General features: G+C 41.9%; 1 protein-coding gene across 1 annotated transcript; it reads right to left on the bottom strand.

Moving 5' to 3' along the window:
- Window positions 1–914: 914 nt before the first annotated feature.
- Window positions 915–15,124, bottom strand: LOC125541456 (putative disease resistance protein RGA3). Its single transcript, XM_048704870.1, has 9 exons — window positions 14,923–15,124; window positions 14,679–14,788; window positions 14,278–14,460; window positions 13,927–14,179; window positions 13,501–13,723; window positions 13,304–13,427; window positions 4,420–4,623; window positions 1,366–2,881; window positions 915–1,247 (listed from the first exon to the last, which is right to left on the bottom strand). Coding segments are annotated over exons 3-9 (2,484 nt in total). The 5' UTR covers window positions 14,440–14,460; window positions 14,679–14,788; window positions 14,923–15,124; the 3' UTR covers window positions 915–1,245.
- Window positions 15,125–15,480: the final 356 nt, after the last annotated feature.

The following is a 15,480-nucleotide window of genomic DNA, read 5'->3' as shown; positions in this document are numbered from 1 at the left end:
GCCACGTGGAGGCCCATCTGTCCCGGTTCTGGTTAGAACCGGGACTAAAGGGTCAGGGCAGTAGTAACGACCCTTTAGTCCCGGTTCTGGAACCGGGACAAAAGGCCCTTACGAATCGGGACAATAGGCCCATTTTCTACTAGTGTCTTAATATTATTTGTTGTTGAAACACTAGGCGTCGGCCCATGAGTCCGCATAGGCAGCTTCAGTGTTCTGTGCTGTGTTGCTCATCAAAAAGGAAACATAGACATAAGAACCTTGTTGTGGTTTCACAAGACTGACTCCTTAAAAGGCCACGCCGGCTTGTGGCGTGAGTTCCTCTCCTCGAACCATCTGTGAACCTTGTAACATCTGCTACCTTTTGAAATATATTCAGGTGGGGAGCCTTTCCCCCCCGGTGACCATTTCAAAAAAAAAAAAACAAGGCAAAAATATCACAGTCAAATTGCAGGCTACCAAGAAGTTGCGATGATGTTGTCGTAATCCCTCTCCTCAATCTGATCTAAAATACATCTAAACTTGGCCTAATTCCAGTAGGAAACTCAGGTGGGGAAATTGAGGAGAAAGTTGTTCTAACCATTTTGTGAGGATTATCGATGGATTTCTTCACATTGCCAAGAAATGATAAACAAATGAAAAACGGTCGATGAAGATACATTTCCACCAAGGTTAGACAGTTCCCACCCAGGCTTTAGTTTTGAATCTCCATCGGCGGCGGGCAGAAGCTCCAGTTTCAGCTGGTAGTGCCAATGATATTTTCATCATGCTGAATTCAAAATGGGAATTACGTACAAGCACCAATCGAAAGATGTAACAAGGAGCCAGCAAACAAAAATAAAAGCTTGGCTTTTGCTGACAGATAAGCAAGACAGGACTGAATTATCCAACTCCTTGGCATGCATTACACAGTGCACTGATTAAATAGCATTCACCAATCAAATTAAACGGTATTGCCCACATTATTACAGATCAGAAATAGTAGTGAATAGTTTTACTGAAATCTCTCACACTCAGAAATAGTCAGATTAAACAGTATATGGCGTCTGTTTCACTCTGAAAAATGCAGTGCACAAGCAAAAAAGCACAAGGAAAGAAAGAACAACTCTCACACATCCGGCTGGCTGGCCTGGCAATAAGTTTTCCTTATAGCTCCACATTCCTTCACTGATTCACCGACCTGTGATTCCTAGCCAACCTTCTCTTCTTTCTTCTCTTTTTTTGCGGGACAATCTCACTAGAATTTTCTTCTGAGGATAGCAAATGGATGACGAAACATAACAAAAGTTAGTAGCAGATCCTCATGAGACAGCCCATTTTTCCTGATACAAAAAAAAAAGAATGCAGAAAACGGGATTGCAGACTTACATGCTGGGTCTTCAAATCTTTGATCGGGGGTGTGCTTGATCTTCTGCCAATTTGGATGTCTGACTGTTTGACACGACTTCGTGAACTCACCACTGCAGTATGCAACACAAAACTTCTCAAGAGATCGGGGCAGTGTTGGAAGCGATCGGATATTCAGGCACCCTTCGATTTCCAGTTCCTTGAGGGATGTGAGGTGCTCAATATTTCCTGGTAATGTGTCCCACCTGCAGTGACCAAGCCAGAGAACACGAAGATGAACGAACGCCTCAAGTTCAGGACAAGATCCCGGTTGGCTCCATCCAAACAACACAAGTTTTTGCAGGTTCTTTGGGCCACCTTTCTGTTTACCCACCATCCAATCTGGGTTTCTCGAGCTTTGATAGCCTGAGATAATAAGTTCTTCAAGACCTACGGGAGGGCACAGGCCCTCATGTACCTCTGCTTCAACTTCTGAACTGCACCTTGTACCATCATCACCCCATTCCAACTTCAGTTGCTTCAGCCGATCCTTGGCAGCTAGATTGGCTTCAACAGCTTCCTCCTTGCTTTTAACATTTTCAAGGCCATAAATTTCCAAACTGGATCGAAGCTTGTTTAGGTCCCTCAACTGCTTTATCTCATAACCTTTTTCGTTCCTTATTGTGAACCTGCTGCTTGGTAAAGTTTGGAGTGAGATCAGCCTGCCTATGTTAGGACATTCCAAGTTCTCACAGATTATGTACCGCAGGTTGATAAGGTTATCAAGGGTAAATTCCCAAATTTCGCAATGGCCATGATTGCCAAAGTCTAGCAGCTGGATATGGTGAAGTGTATTAGTTAGTGTGCTTGGTAAAATCACGGTGCATTCAAATGTCCTAAAGGCAAGATGGCATAGGTCCTTTAAATGACTAATGGATTCTGGTACCAGGAACTTATTGGGTTGTATGATTGGAAGATGTTCCCGGCTGAAAGCAACAGCCAATACCCGCAATTTATGTAGCCTCTTGCATATACTGTCAATGACTTTTTCCTCAACTGTAGTACCCCTTTCAACAACATAAATTATGAGTGTCTGTAAATTTTTCAATCCAAGGATCTTCTCAGTAATCAATGCTCCATCATAATTCTCTACAAGAAGATGGCAGACGTCTTGGGGAACGTCTCCTTTCCACCCTTCTCCTCTTTGACTCCTTGCATTCTCTATTCTGAAGCAGTCCGTTCCACTCATCTTGTCTAATAAATTATGCAACAGGTCAGGAATTGTAAACCAAGTATCATACCATTCTCCTCCTTGTTGCAGAAATGAGCATGACACTAACTCTTGAAAATAACTCTCAGCTACATCTTCCATGTCCTCTGTTGCACTGGTCTTTATAAACCCTTGTGCTATCCACAAGCGGACTAACACATCCCTTCTTAACTTGGATCTCTTGGGGAAAATACTGCAATATTTGAAGCTTCGCTGGAGATCTGGATTAAGTTGTTGATACCTCAACCAGAGAGCACCCATAGTGGCATTGAATATTTCCGGATTAAACTGCAGATAATAACATGGAATTAGCACTTTGGATTAATAGTATAGTGATATTTGTCTACGGAACATAGATATATAATTTAATTTTGAGCACCTGCATGGCTTTAGTATTTAAAATATGTGTCCAACCAAATGTTCTGAAAAGCACATGCTTCAGGAATAACCGAGAGTCCAAAAACGAATAAGTTTTACATAGATACAAATTTGCACTCATTTCATGGGTGCAAACTTTCATGAAAATATGAACTATTTTGAACCGAAAAGAAAAAAATCTATGTTGTATAAAAAGAACTTTCATGAAACATTTCAATCTTATAGAATGTTTATGTTGTAAATATACCCATGATCAATAGACGGCCCAAATAAAATAGTTATTTTTACCTCATATGAGGTAGATAATATATCATTGGCACCGGCCAAATCTATGCACCGAGGGCAAGAGGTTTTGGGCCATTGGATGGAAAAGTGTCCCGCAAGATTCATGCATAAGTTGCCATATAGCATATTTGCAGGAATAACTTTGTATGGTATGAAAATCTGCACACACTTTAGCTCTTTGGGTTCTTGGTTGCTGTTATTGTTATAAAAACAATCGTTTATTTATTATAAATATTCACCCATAGTTCATTTCAGAAAATCAACCCGGGTGTTATCTCATCTATAATTTGATAAAACTTAAATGAGTTTCAACATTAAGTTTCATATCCAACACTTGATGAAACTGAATTTCACAAAAAAGAAACAAGTTGAACTTGATAAATCTTGGTTTTATATATGAACCGTAGTTTAGAAAAATCACCACAAACAGAGGTGCAGGTTGATTTTAATTAAATACAAGATTTTTTGTAAATATGTCAGCTGTCAATGGATCATGTCCATCACTTCGTCATCCAATGGTTGCAGATGTATGTGCATATCCAATAAAAAAAATCACGTGGTGAACTATATACATTGCCATAAGAGAGGCAAGTAGGAGCGTCTCAAAAATGCTCGAAACATAAATACATTAACATTATATTATTTCAAACATCTCGCCATAAAAAATAGATAGGTTCGTCATGAAGCCGCCATTGTTAATTTTATTATTAGCTATTGAGGTTCCCTAGCTCGTTCTATAGATGCCGCCGAATTGTTATTGGAGGCAGTAATGATGTATTCAATAAGTTCGTGAATAGATCTTTTCACATAAATACGTTGGTACAAAAAATATATTTTATTATATTATTAATAAAAATCATGGTGAATCTAACACCATTAATTTATTCTAGTGCTTCTATTTCTTTCGCCTAATAAAAATGTTTTTTTCAAAGTGTTAGCGATCATGAGGGGATTAGAGGTTTTCTCTCCCTAGTGCATTAGGCGAATCATGGTACCGCTCAGTTATAGCATTTTTTACCTGTTCAAATAACCAATTAAGTCTATTTCACTTCACCTACTGGCTGCTTGGAGCGATAAAAGAGCAAATGGAGATGTATGCACACAAAGTTTCAAGATTAAGTTTGGTGGGAGGTATGCCATGGATTCCATGCGAGTTATTTTACCTGCTGTGAAGTAATCACGCTACTTTCAATATATCCATCTATAGTTTCTCTTCCATCAAGCGCACTGATTATATGTTGTGAATCTGGTCTCCTTGCCGGGTTGCTCTCCCTGCACTTCATTGCTATCTCAGCACATACTCGTACCTGTTCCAGTTGTACATCCCTCTCTAGTTTCTCCATTATGGCGCTCCAACTTTGTACTACCTGCGAATTGAATTAGTGTATTATGAAAACAAGAGACATCTTTTGCAACACAAAATTAATGTATACAAATCCCATCAGGTAGAGTTAATTGCAAGAACTCACCGGACGCCTTTGCGGAAAGAACGGTTTTACAATTTTTTGGCAAAGAAACATCGGGTAATAATTTTGCATAAACCACTGATTGGTGGATTAGAGTCATTTGAACACGTTTCCGACAGGTGTGTCCCACTCACTGGATCTGACTTGGCAAAAAATGTCATGTGTGCAGGTTGACTCTTTCTTCTTCCCTCTCCTCTCTTTCTCATTATATTGAACAGGTTGTATGCATTCGGGAGTTCGACCGCATGCTCCGGCGTGAGGGCCGGCCTACCACTGACCGCTACTGCTGCATCGTGCATGGAGGGTGTCCCAGGGGTGTGGCACAGAGGAAGCGAGGTGCAGCCAGACGCCGTCGAAACGCGGCATGGCGCTGTGGGTCAGGCGCCATCTGCTGCTGGTGAGGCACACGCGGCCGGATGCCGAGCGCTGCCGGGCTTGAGGTCACCGTGATGTGGGCGGATCACCAACCTTAGCATGCACGCGCTAGCGCTGGAGCACCGCATCTGGCGAGCCGCGTCGCGTGCCGTCGACTGGCGTCCCGTCTACCCCGCGACACGTAGCACTCGCCACAAATGAGCAACCACGCCCAGCTGCGTCTCCCAGCAACCGGTGCACCATATCACAGGGGTCACCGACGTCCATGAACCGCCGGTGGGTAGTGTCGGCGCTGCCTCCCGCAGCACCTTCTTCTTCCTCTAGCCGCCTCTCACAGCTCACGGAATAGACAGAAGAACACAAGAAATTTGATGGCCGGCTGCCTCTCACAGCCCAACCTTTTCGTCCTCTGTATTTCTCCTGAGTCTTGACCAATGATACATGCTTACAACACCTTAAGTAGCACACACGCACACACAACCCAGCCGTCTCATTCGGACACTAAGTCACACACGCACGCACACGTTGAAGCCCACATCTGCTTGATCCTATTTTCACTCATCAATAACTACTTGTGCGGCCTCTCATCAACGGCCACACGACCTGGCCAAAACTACCAGCAAACGCTCGCAAGAATACTTGCATGCTTGCACTCGGCTATTGACTAAGGCTAACTAATCTAGTAATGCACCCATGCACTCGCCTCCTGGCTTGCCGATCCTCTCACGCGCACTTTCTATATCTCTGTGCTTGTCGATCAAGCCGCTGCGCCATGTCGCAATGCATGCAGCCACAAGTACTTAACACACTACTAATGCAAGTCTATGGCAACGATACCACGCAATACAAAATAAACATGAGACTAGACATATACAACAAGGTTAACTGGGCTTCCTTGGATCCCGGCAAGCGCGAGGGACGTGGGCGGTGGCACGGGATTCCTTCGATGTCAGGGAGCACAACGGACGCGGGCGGCGGCGGAGCTCCCTGCTCCTATCATCCATGGCCGGCGGCAGGCTTAGCTGGGGTTCCGATGCGAGAAATGCTACACCTACGTAGGCAGTCCTACGTGATTAACGTAATGGGCCAGGTGGCATTATTTTGTTGGAGGAAATTAAGGAAGGGGGCCCACACAGTTGAATTCAGGGGGCTGTGGAGAGGTTAATATGTGACAGTAAGTCTACGTGGGTGTAGCATTTTTGTTTCCGATGCGATAGTTGGCAAGACGACACCGACATAACAATGGAGATCAAGGTTTCGAGCTGGTGACGATGTAGATCATGACGATGCTTTGGAGATGAAGATCAGAAGCACAAGATGACGATGGCCATATCATGTCACATATTTTGATTGCATGTGATGTTTATCTTTTATGCATCTTATTTTGCCTAGAACGACAGTAGCATTATAAGATGATCCCTTCACTAAATTTCAAGATAAAAGTGTTCTCCCTGAGTATGCACCGTTGCTAAAGTTCGTCGTTTTGGAGCACCTCGTGATGATCGGGTGTGATAGACTCTACGTTCACATACAATGGGTGTAAAACAGTTTTGCACATGCAGAATACTTGTGTTAAACTTGACGAGCCTAGCATGTACAGACATGGTCTCGGAACACTTGAGACCGAAAGGTCGAACGTCAGTCATATAGATATGATCAACATAGAGATGTTCACCATTGAGAACTACCCCATCTCACGAGATGATCGGATATGAGTTAGTTGATTTGGATCATGTATCACCTGGATAACTTGGTGGATGTTAATTTAAGTGGAAGTTCATTAGTAATTTGATTAATTTAACTTAAATTTGTCATGAACTTAGTCTTGATAGTTTTTGCATATCTATGTTGTAGATCAATAGCTCGCAGTATAGCTCCCCTATTTTTGATATGTTCCGAGAGAAAAGTAAGTTGAAAGATGATGGTAGCAATAATGCGGACTGGGTCCGTGATATAAGGATTATCCTCATTGCTGCACAGAAGAATTATGTCCTTGATGCACCGCTAGGTGACAGACCTATTGCAGGAGCAGATGCAGACATTATGAACGTTTGTCAAGCTAGATATGATGACTACTTAATAGTTTAGTGCACCATGCTTTACGGCTTAGAATCGGGATTTTAAAAATGTTTTGAACGCCACGGAGCATATGAGATGTTCTAAGAGCTGAAATTGGTATTTTGGACTCATGCCCGTGTCGAGAGGTATGGGACCTCTGACAAGTACTTTTCCTACAAGATGAAGGAGAATAGTTCGGCCAGTGAGCATGTGCACAGAATGTCTGGGTACTATAATCGCTTGAATCAAGTGGGAGTTAATCTTCCAGATAAGATAGTGATTGACAGAGTTCTCTAATCACTACCACCAAGCTACTAGAACTTCGTGATGAATTATAATATGCAAGGGATGACGAAAACGATTCCCGAGCTCTTCACGATGCTGAAATCGGGGGAGGTAGAAACCAAGAAAGAGCATCAAGTGTTGATGGTTAACAAGACCACTAGTTTCAAGAAAAGGGCAAGGAAAAGAAAAGGAACTTCAAGAAAAATGGCAAGCAAGTTGCCACTCCTATGAAGAAGCCCAAAGCTGGACCTAAGCCTGAAACCAAATGCTTCTACTGTAATGGGAATGGTCACTAGAAGCGGAACTGCCACAAATACTTGGCGGATAAGAAGGATGGCAAAGTGAACAAAGGTATATTTGATATACATGTTATTGATGTGTTCCTTAGTAGTACTCGTAGTAGCGCCTGGGTATTTGATACTGGTTCCGTTGCTCATATTTGTAACTTGAAATAGGAGTTGTAGAATAGACGGAGACTAGTAAAGGGCGAGGTGACGATGTGTGTTGGAAGTGTTTCCAAGATTGATATGATCACCATCGCACACTCCCCCTACCTTCAGGATTACTGTTGAACCTAAATAAATGTTATTTGGTGTTCGCATTGAGCATGAATATGATTAGATCATGTTTATTGCAATACGTTTATTCATTTAAGTCAGAGAATAATTGATGTTCTGTTTACATAAATAAAACCTCCTATGGTCATAAACCCAATGTAAATGGTTTATTGAAATCTCGATCGTAGTGATACACATGTTCATGATATTGATGCCAAAAGATGCAAAGTTGATAATGATAGTGCAACATACTTATGGCACTGCCGTTTAGATTATATTGGAGCGCATGAAGAAACTCCATGCAGATGGACTTTTGGAATCACTTGATTATGAATCATTTGATACTTGCGAACCATGCCTCATGGGCAAGATAACTAAACTCCGTTCTCCGGAACAATGGGGCGAGCTAATGACTTATTAGAAATAATACATACCGATGTATGCAGTCCGATGAGTGTTGAAGCACATGGCGGGTATCGTTATTTTCTAACCTTCACAGATGATTTGAGTAGATATGGGTATATCTACATGATGAAACACAAGTCTGAAACATTTGAAAAGTTCAAAGAATTTCAGAGTGAAGTGAAGAATCATCGTAACAAGAAAATAAGTTTCTATGATCTGATCGCAGAGGCGAATATTTGAGTTACGAGTATGACCTTCATTTAAAACAATGTGGAATTGTTTCACAACTCATGCCACTTGGAACACCACAACTTAATGGTGTGTTCGAACATCGTAACCATACTTTATTAGATATGGTGCGTTCTATGATGTCTCTTACCGATTTACCACTATCATTTTGGGATCATGCATTAGAGACAGCCGCAGTCAAGTTAAATAAGGCACCGTTTAAATTCGTTGGGACGACACCGTATGAACTATGGGTTGGCAAGAAACCTAAGCTATTGTTTCTTAAAATTTGGGGATGCGACGCTTATGTCAAAAAGGCTTCAGCCTAATAAGCTCGAACCCAAAGCAAAGAAGTGCGTCTTCATAGGATACCCAAAAGAAACTATTGGGTATACCTTCTACCACAGATCCGAAGATAAGATCTTTGTTGCTGAGAATGAGTCTTTTCTAGAGAAGGAGTTTCTTCCAAAAGAAGTGAGTGAGAGGAAAGTAGAACATGATGAGGTAGTTGTACCTTCTCTCGAATTGGAAAGTAGCACATCACAGAAAGCCGTTCACGTGATGCCTACACCAACTAGAGAGGAAGAAAATGATGATGATCATGAAACTTCAGATCAAGTTACTACTGAACCTAGTAGGTCGACCAAAGCGCGATCCGCACCAGGGTGGAATGGTAATCCTGTCCTGGAAGTTTTGTTATTAGACCATGTCGGACCTACGAACTGTAAAGAAGCTATGATGAACCCAGATTTCGATAAAATGGCTTAAGGCCATGAAATCGGAGATAGGATCCATGTATGATAACAAAGCGTGGACTTTGGTGGATTTTCTCGATGATCGGCAAGCCATAGAGAATAAATGGATCTTCAAGAAGAAGACCAACGCTGATGGTAATGTTACTATCTACAAAGCTCGACTTGTTGCAAAAGGTTTTCGTTAAGTTCAAGGGGGTGACTACAATGAGACTTTCTCACCCGTAGCGATGCTTAAGTCTGTCCGAATCATGTTAGCAATTGCCGCATTTTATGATTATGAAATCTGGCAGATGGATGTCAAAAACAACATTCCTTAACAGGTTTCTTAAGGAAGAGTTGTATATGATGCAATCAGAAGGTTTTGTCGATCCTAAAGGTGCCGACAAAGTGTGCAAGCTCTAGCGATCCATCTATGGACTCGTGCAAGCATCTCGGAGTTGGAATATACGCTTTGATGAGGTGATCAAAGAATATGGTTTTATACAGACTTAAAGTGAAGCCTGCATTTACAAGAAAGTGAGTGGGAGCTCTGGAGCATTTTTGATATTATATGTGAATGGCATATTGTTGATTGAAAATGATATAGAATTTCCGGATAGCATAAAAGGATTCTTTTCAATGAAAGACCGCGGTGAAGGTGTTTATGTATTGGGCATCAAGATCTATAGGGATAGATCGAGACGCTTGATAGGACTTTCACAAAGCACATACCTTGACAAAGTTTTGAAAAAGTTCAAAATGAATCAGTCAAAGAAAGGGTTCTTACCTATGTTACAAGGTGTGAAGTAAGACTCGAAACCCGACCACGGCAAAAGATAGAGAGAGAATGAAATTCATTCCCTATGCCTTAGCCATAGGTTCAATAAAGTATGTCATGCTGTGTAGCAAACCTGTTGTGTAACTTGCCATGAGTTTGGCAAGCGATTACAATAGTGATCCAGGAGTAGATCACTGGACAGCGGTCAAAATTATCCTTGGTTACCTAAGAGAACTAAGGAGATATTTCTCGGTTATGGAGGTGATATAGAGTTCGTTGTAAAGGGTTACGTCGATGCAAGCTTTGACGCCGGTTCAAATGACTCTGAGTCTCAATCTGGATACATATTGAAAGTGAGAGCAATTATCTTGAGTAGCTCCATGCATAGCCTTGTAAACATAGAAATTTGCAAAATACATACAGATCTGAATGTGATAGACCCGTTGACTAAATTTCTCTCACAAGAAAAATATGATCACACCTTAGTACTCTTTGGGTGTTAATCACATGGGGATGTGAACTAGATTATTGACTCTAGTAAACTCTTTGGGTGTTAGTCACATGGCGATGTGCACTGTGGGTGGTAATCACATGGCAATGAGAACTTGATTATTAACTCTAGTGAAAGTGAGAGACTGAAGGAAATATGCCCTAGAGGCAATAATAAAGTTGTTAATTGTATTTCCTTATTCATGATAAAGGTTTATTATTCATGCTAGAATTGTATTGATTGGAAACGAAAATACATGTGTGGATATATAAACAAAAACCGTGTCCCTAGTGAGCCTTTACTAGACTAGCTCGTTGATCAAAGATGGTTAAGGTTATCTAACCATAGACATGTGTTGTCATTTGATAACGGGATCACATCATTAGGAGAATGATATGATGGACAAGACCCATCCGTTAGTGTAGCATATTGACCGTTCAGTCCATGCTATTGCTTTCTTCATGTCAATTACATATTCCTTCGACTATGAAATTATGTAACTCCTGAATACCGGAGGAATACCTTGTGTGCTATCAAGCGTCACAACGTAACTGGGTGATCATAAAGATGCTCTACAAATATCTCCGAAGGTGTTTGTTGAGTTTGCATAGATCAAGATTAAGATTTATCACTCCGAGTATCGGAGAGGTGTCTATGGGCCCTCTCGGTAATACACATCATAAGAAGCCTTGCAAGCAAATGACAAATGAGTTAGTTATGAGATGATGTATTACGGAACGAGTAAAAAGACTTGCCGGTAACGAAATTGAGCTAGGGATGGAGATACCGACGATCGAATCTCGGGCAAGTAACATACGGATGGACAAAGGGAATTACGTATGTTGTCATAAGGTTCGACTGATAAAGATCTTCGTAGAATATGTAGGAGCCAAGATGAGCATCCAGGTTCCGCTATTGGTTATTGACCTGAGAGGTGTCTCGGTCATGTCTACATAGTTCTCAAACCCGTAGGGTCCACATGCTGAACGTCCGTTGAAAAATAATGTTATATGAGTTATGTATGTTGGTGACCGAATGTTGTTCGGAATCCTGGATGAGATCACGGACATGACGAGGAGCTCCGGAATGGTCCGGAGGTAAAGATTGATATATAGGATGATATGGTTAGGCCAAGGGGTAAGGCACATGGGGCTTTAGGTCGGTACAAAAGGAGTTTTGCGGAGGCCAGGGGGCCAAACGCTGGAGACCCTGGCATCTGGCCCTGGGCCAGACGCTGAGGCCCATGGCGTCTGGGCTAGATGCCAAGGACTGTGGCGTCGGGTCCTGGAAGTCCGAGAAGGACTCTTCCTTGCGGGAAAAACCGACTTTGAGGAGGATCTTTCTCCAAGTTACGACCCCAGGGCTCAACATATAAATAGAGGGGCAGGGCTAGCACCTGGAACACATCAAGAATCACCAAGCCGTGTGCTGGCAACCCCGTCCCCTCTAGTTTATCCTCCGTCATAGTTTATGTTGTGCTTGGCGAAGCCCTGTGGAGATTGTTCTTCACCAACACCGTCTCCACGCCGTCGTGCTGCCGAAACTCATCTACTACTTTGCCTCTCTTGCTGGATCGAGAAGGCGAGGACGTCATCGAGCTGAACGTGTGCTGAACACGGAGGTGCCGTAGATTCGGTACTTGATCGGGACGGATCGTTAAGGGGTACGACTACATCAACCGCGTTGATAAACGCTTGCGCTTAGCGATCTTCAAGGGTATGAAGATGCTCTCCTCCTATCGTAGCTATGCATCTCCATGGATAGATCTTGAGTGTGCATACAAATTTCTTATTTTCCATGCGACGTTTCCCGACATTTTATTCACATGTTGAACTATATTTTCTGAATACTCCAAACTGCACTAATTTTACAGCTAAAATCGTGATTTGGTTTGGTTCAACGTGATAATACTTCAGATGTAGTTCAACATGTCTTTTGTCCTTCTTGAAAAAAGGTTGAATCACCCCTTCACAAAGTGTGGTTGAGTTGTAGGCATAGTGTAAAACTGGATCGGCCCATCGGTTTGATTGGAAAAGAGAAGAAACCAGGGGCCCCATATGTTCATTTAAGCTTCACGGACCGTTTCCACCATCAGATGGGTGAAACGAGGTGAACCGGGCAGTTTTCTGCAGAATCGGACAATAAACTTGGCAGGTTGAACCAGATGAATCCCGAAAAATATATTTGGAAAAGTGGGATTCAAACCCTGCAATTGGGTGACCAGCTGTACCCATGCCAATAACCACTATGTCAGGGTCATTTTGATGTCTATTATGAGGAAACAAGGCTTTAGCCATTTTCAGTACAAAATTAGCATATACTACATACCAATTATAAATGTTTTATGATAAAACCATAAAATGGACCGGTGAACCGGCAGCCTAATCGGTGAAAACCTGAATGTAGAGGCTCAATGGTTTAGTCACCGCCTCGGTTTTTAAAACTACACATGAAGGTGACCTCCATCTACTAGATGTTGAAATCCAAGTTTCATATATTTTTCATGTTGTATAAAATCGAAGTCTTTCAGTTAAGCTATATGTTCCATGGCAGATTTATTAGTAAAAATGAAAGCGAGTGAAATTATGTTGCATCTAAAAAGAGAAGAAAGTAGTGTATTGGTTTTGAAGTACATCCTTTATATTTAAAAGAGAACCTAAATCCTGCTTACCATGTCAACATCATACTGATACCAGTTCTCTCCTGTGAGTACCTCCATGATTATTATACCAAGACTATAGATATCAAGCTGGTGTGTGATTTCACCGTTACCACATTCTGGTGCAGAATATCTCCTGCATAATAGACACGCGTGCGTTGAGTAACGGAACAAAAATGTGGAACTTTCAAGAGGCTTAGCAAACTTACAATGTTCCGCATATGTTTACAGTAAAAGTCTGGCTTTGCATTGGACGAAAGCACCTTGATAGACTGAAATCGGTAATTTTTGGTACCAAATTATTATCCATCAATATATTCTCTGGCTTTAGATCTAAGTGGACAATATTATTTTGATGAAGATAATGTAACCCCTGACAAATTCCCAATATAATTTGATAGCGGTCTCTCCACTGAAGTCCGCAAGATGTATCTACGAAGGAGAGGATAAAGTAAGCCGAGTATTATTTGACATACTTCAAGTCTATAATATTCAAATCTATCGATGGTATGTGGTGCTTATCTAAAAGAAGATAGCATATGACATAGTGAGAATAAATATGTGGGATACTGAACCGTATGAAATTTAACGATGAATATAAAGGATAAAAGAAACTTTGCGCCACATGATCCTACCCGTGATATACTCACGAAGACTTCCTTTGGGAACAAACTCGAAGCAAAGCAACCTTTGTCGTACATCGGCCATGACCAATTTTCCTTTGTACTTTAACATACTGCCTTGTGTGTCAGCACAATATCCCAGAAACCGCACTACATTTTTGTGCTTCACCTTCATGAGGCATTCAACTTCTCGAACGTACTCCTTCTCATACTCATGCGTATTTGACATCCTTTTCACCGCCACGGACCTATTCTCTAGAATACCCTACATGGAGAAGATGCCTTGTCTTGTCAGCAACAACTTCAGTTTCCAGATAAAGTTTGATCAAATCACAGGGCAGCTCAGAGTCAGAGTTACTGTACCTCATAAACCTCCGCAAACCCACCATAGCCAATTTGCTTCTGAGGAGAGAAATCATTTGTGATTTCTTTCAGAAGTGACAGTGGCAGCGGCTTGGGCTCTGCCGTTTCATCACATAGCATGCACTCCAGGTCCCTTGGTGTGATAATAGATCGGCATTCCATTTGCAGTTATGGCACGGTACCCTTGAAACAAGAGCAAGGGCATTATTTGTGACCCTTATGTTTTTTCCATAGGAAAAGTTGTTTGCTTGACAGCATATATGAGTTCTCAAATCAGAGGAAGTTGCAGTTTCGTTCAGAAAAAAAAACACAAAAACCACCTCCCTAAGGTGACAGAGCGTAGGCAGCCAGGACAAATTACATCTGAAGAAGTTCTGGGTCAAGGAATTTTTTGTGATTACCTGCCAAGGCGGAGGCCCAAGCTTGAAATGATTTCTTCCAGACTAGGACGACGGATGATTTCTTAAGCTGACAAGGAAGGCTTCCATAGAGGGATGGTGAGATCTAAATCCTGTCCATGTGAGAGAGAACACGGGGGACTTATATTATGAAACGACTACCAAGTGAACACTTCACTAATAAGTGAGATTTTATTTAAGAGCAAGCTCGCCGCTACTGCTCTTGCTACTACCGAGGTACCCGTACGTTGCTATGGAAGACTTCGCTTTTCCTTGTTGGCTCTGTGCTGCAGCTTCCTCTGATCAATGTTGCTGCTGCTCCGCTTCTCTTCTTCCTCTACCCGGCGATGCTGCCCACAAATGGTATTGCGAGCTATAGCTGTTGTAATGGTTGGAGTATAGAGCTCCTGGGCTTATGGCGATCGATGGTGGTGAGGAGTCACCTCATTATATTTGCTCTCAACATGTACAACATTTCCTACACCGAGTCAACCTCATCACTTGAACTCACCTTAATGGCAAAGAAGAAAAATGATGCGTCCTATGTCCTAACTAGTTTCCCTCTAAAAAAACAACTGTACATCATTGTGAAGGAAGGTTAAGACCGTTGTGTTCAAAAGGAAGTTGTGTTCAAAACTATAGTTGTGAAGCACACAATTATTTTCACTATAGTTGTTTTCTCAAAAGGAAGGTTAAGACCGTTGACCTCTACATCATTGTGGTGCACACAACCATTTTCACTACACAGTTGATGCAAGGCAAGGAGGCCAATGTCATTCTTTTTACTTTTCTTTTTTTAAAGGGG

Source organism: Triticum urartu, chromosome 1, assembly GCF_003073215.2.
Source record: "Triticum urartu cultivar G1812 chromosome 1, Tu2.1, whole genome shotgun sequence".
NCBI classification, from domain to species: domain Eukaryota; kingdom Viridiplantae; phylum Streptophyta; class Magnoliopsida; order Poales; family Poaceae; genus Triticum; species Triticum urartu.
The sequence above is the reverse complement of the archived record's forward strand: the minus strand, read 5'-3'. Positions and strand labels throughout refer to the sequence as shown.

Bases quoted from the DNA above. Each gene is read 5' to 3' on its own strand.
- LOC125541456 (XM_048704870.1), bottom strand. From the start codon at position 14,439: ATGGAATGCCGATCTATTATCACACCAAGGGACCTGGAGTGCATGCTA. The intron at 13,724-13,926 runs GTAGGATCATGT...TCTCCTTCGTAG, and splicing joins TCTTCGTGAGTATATCACGG to ATACATCTTGCGGACTTCAG. The intron at 2,882-4,419 runs GTAAAATAACTC...TATTATCTGCAG, and splicing joins GCGTGATTACTTCACAGCAG to TTTAATCCGGAAATATTCAA.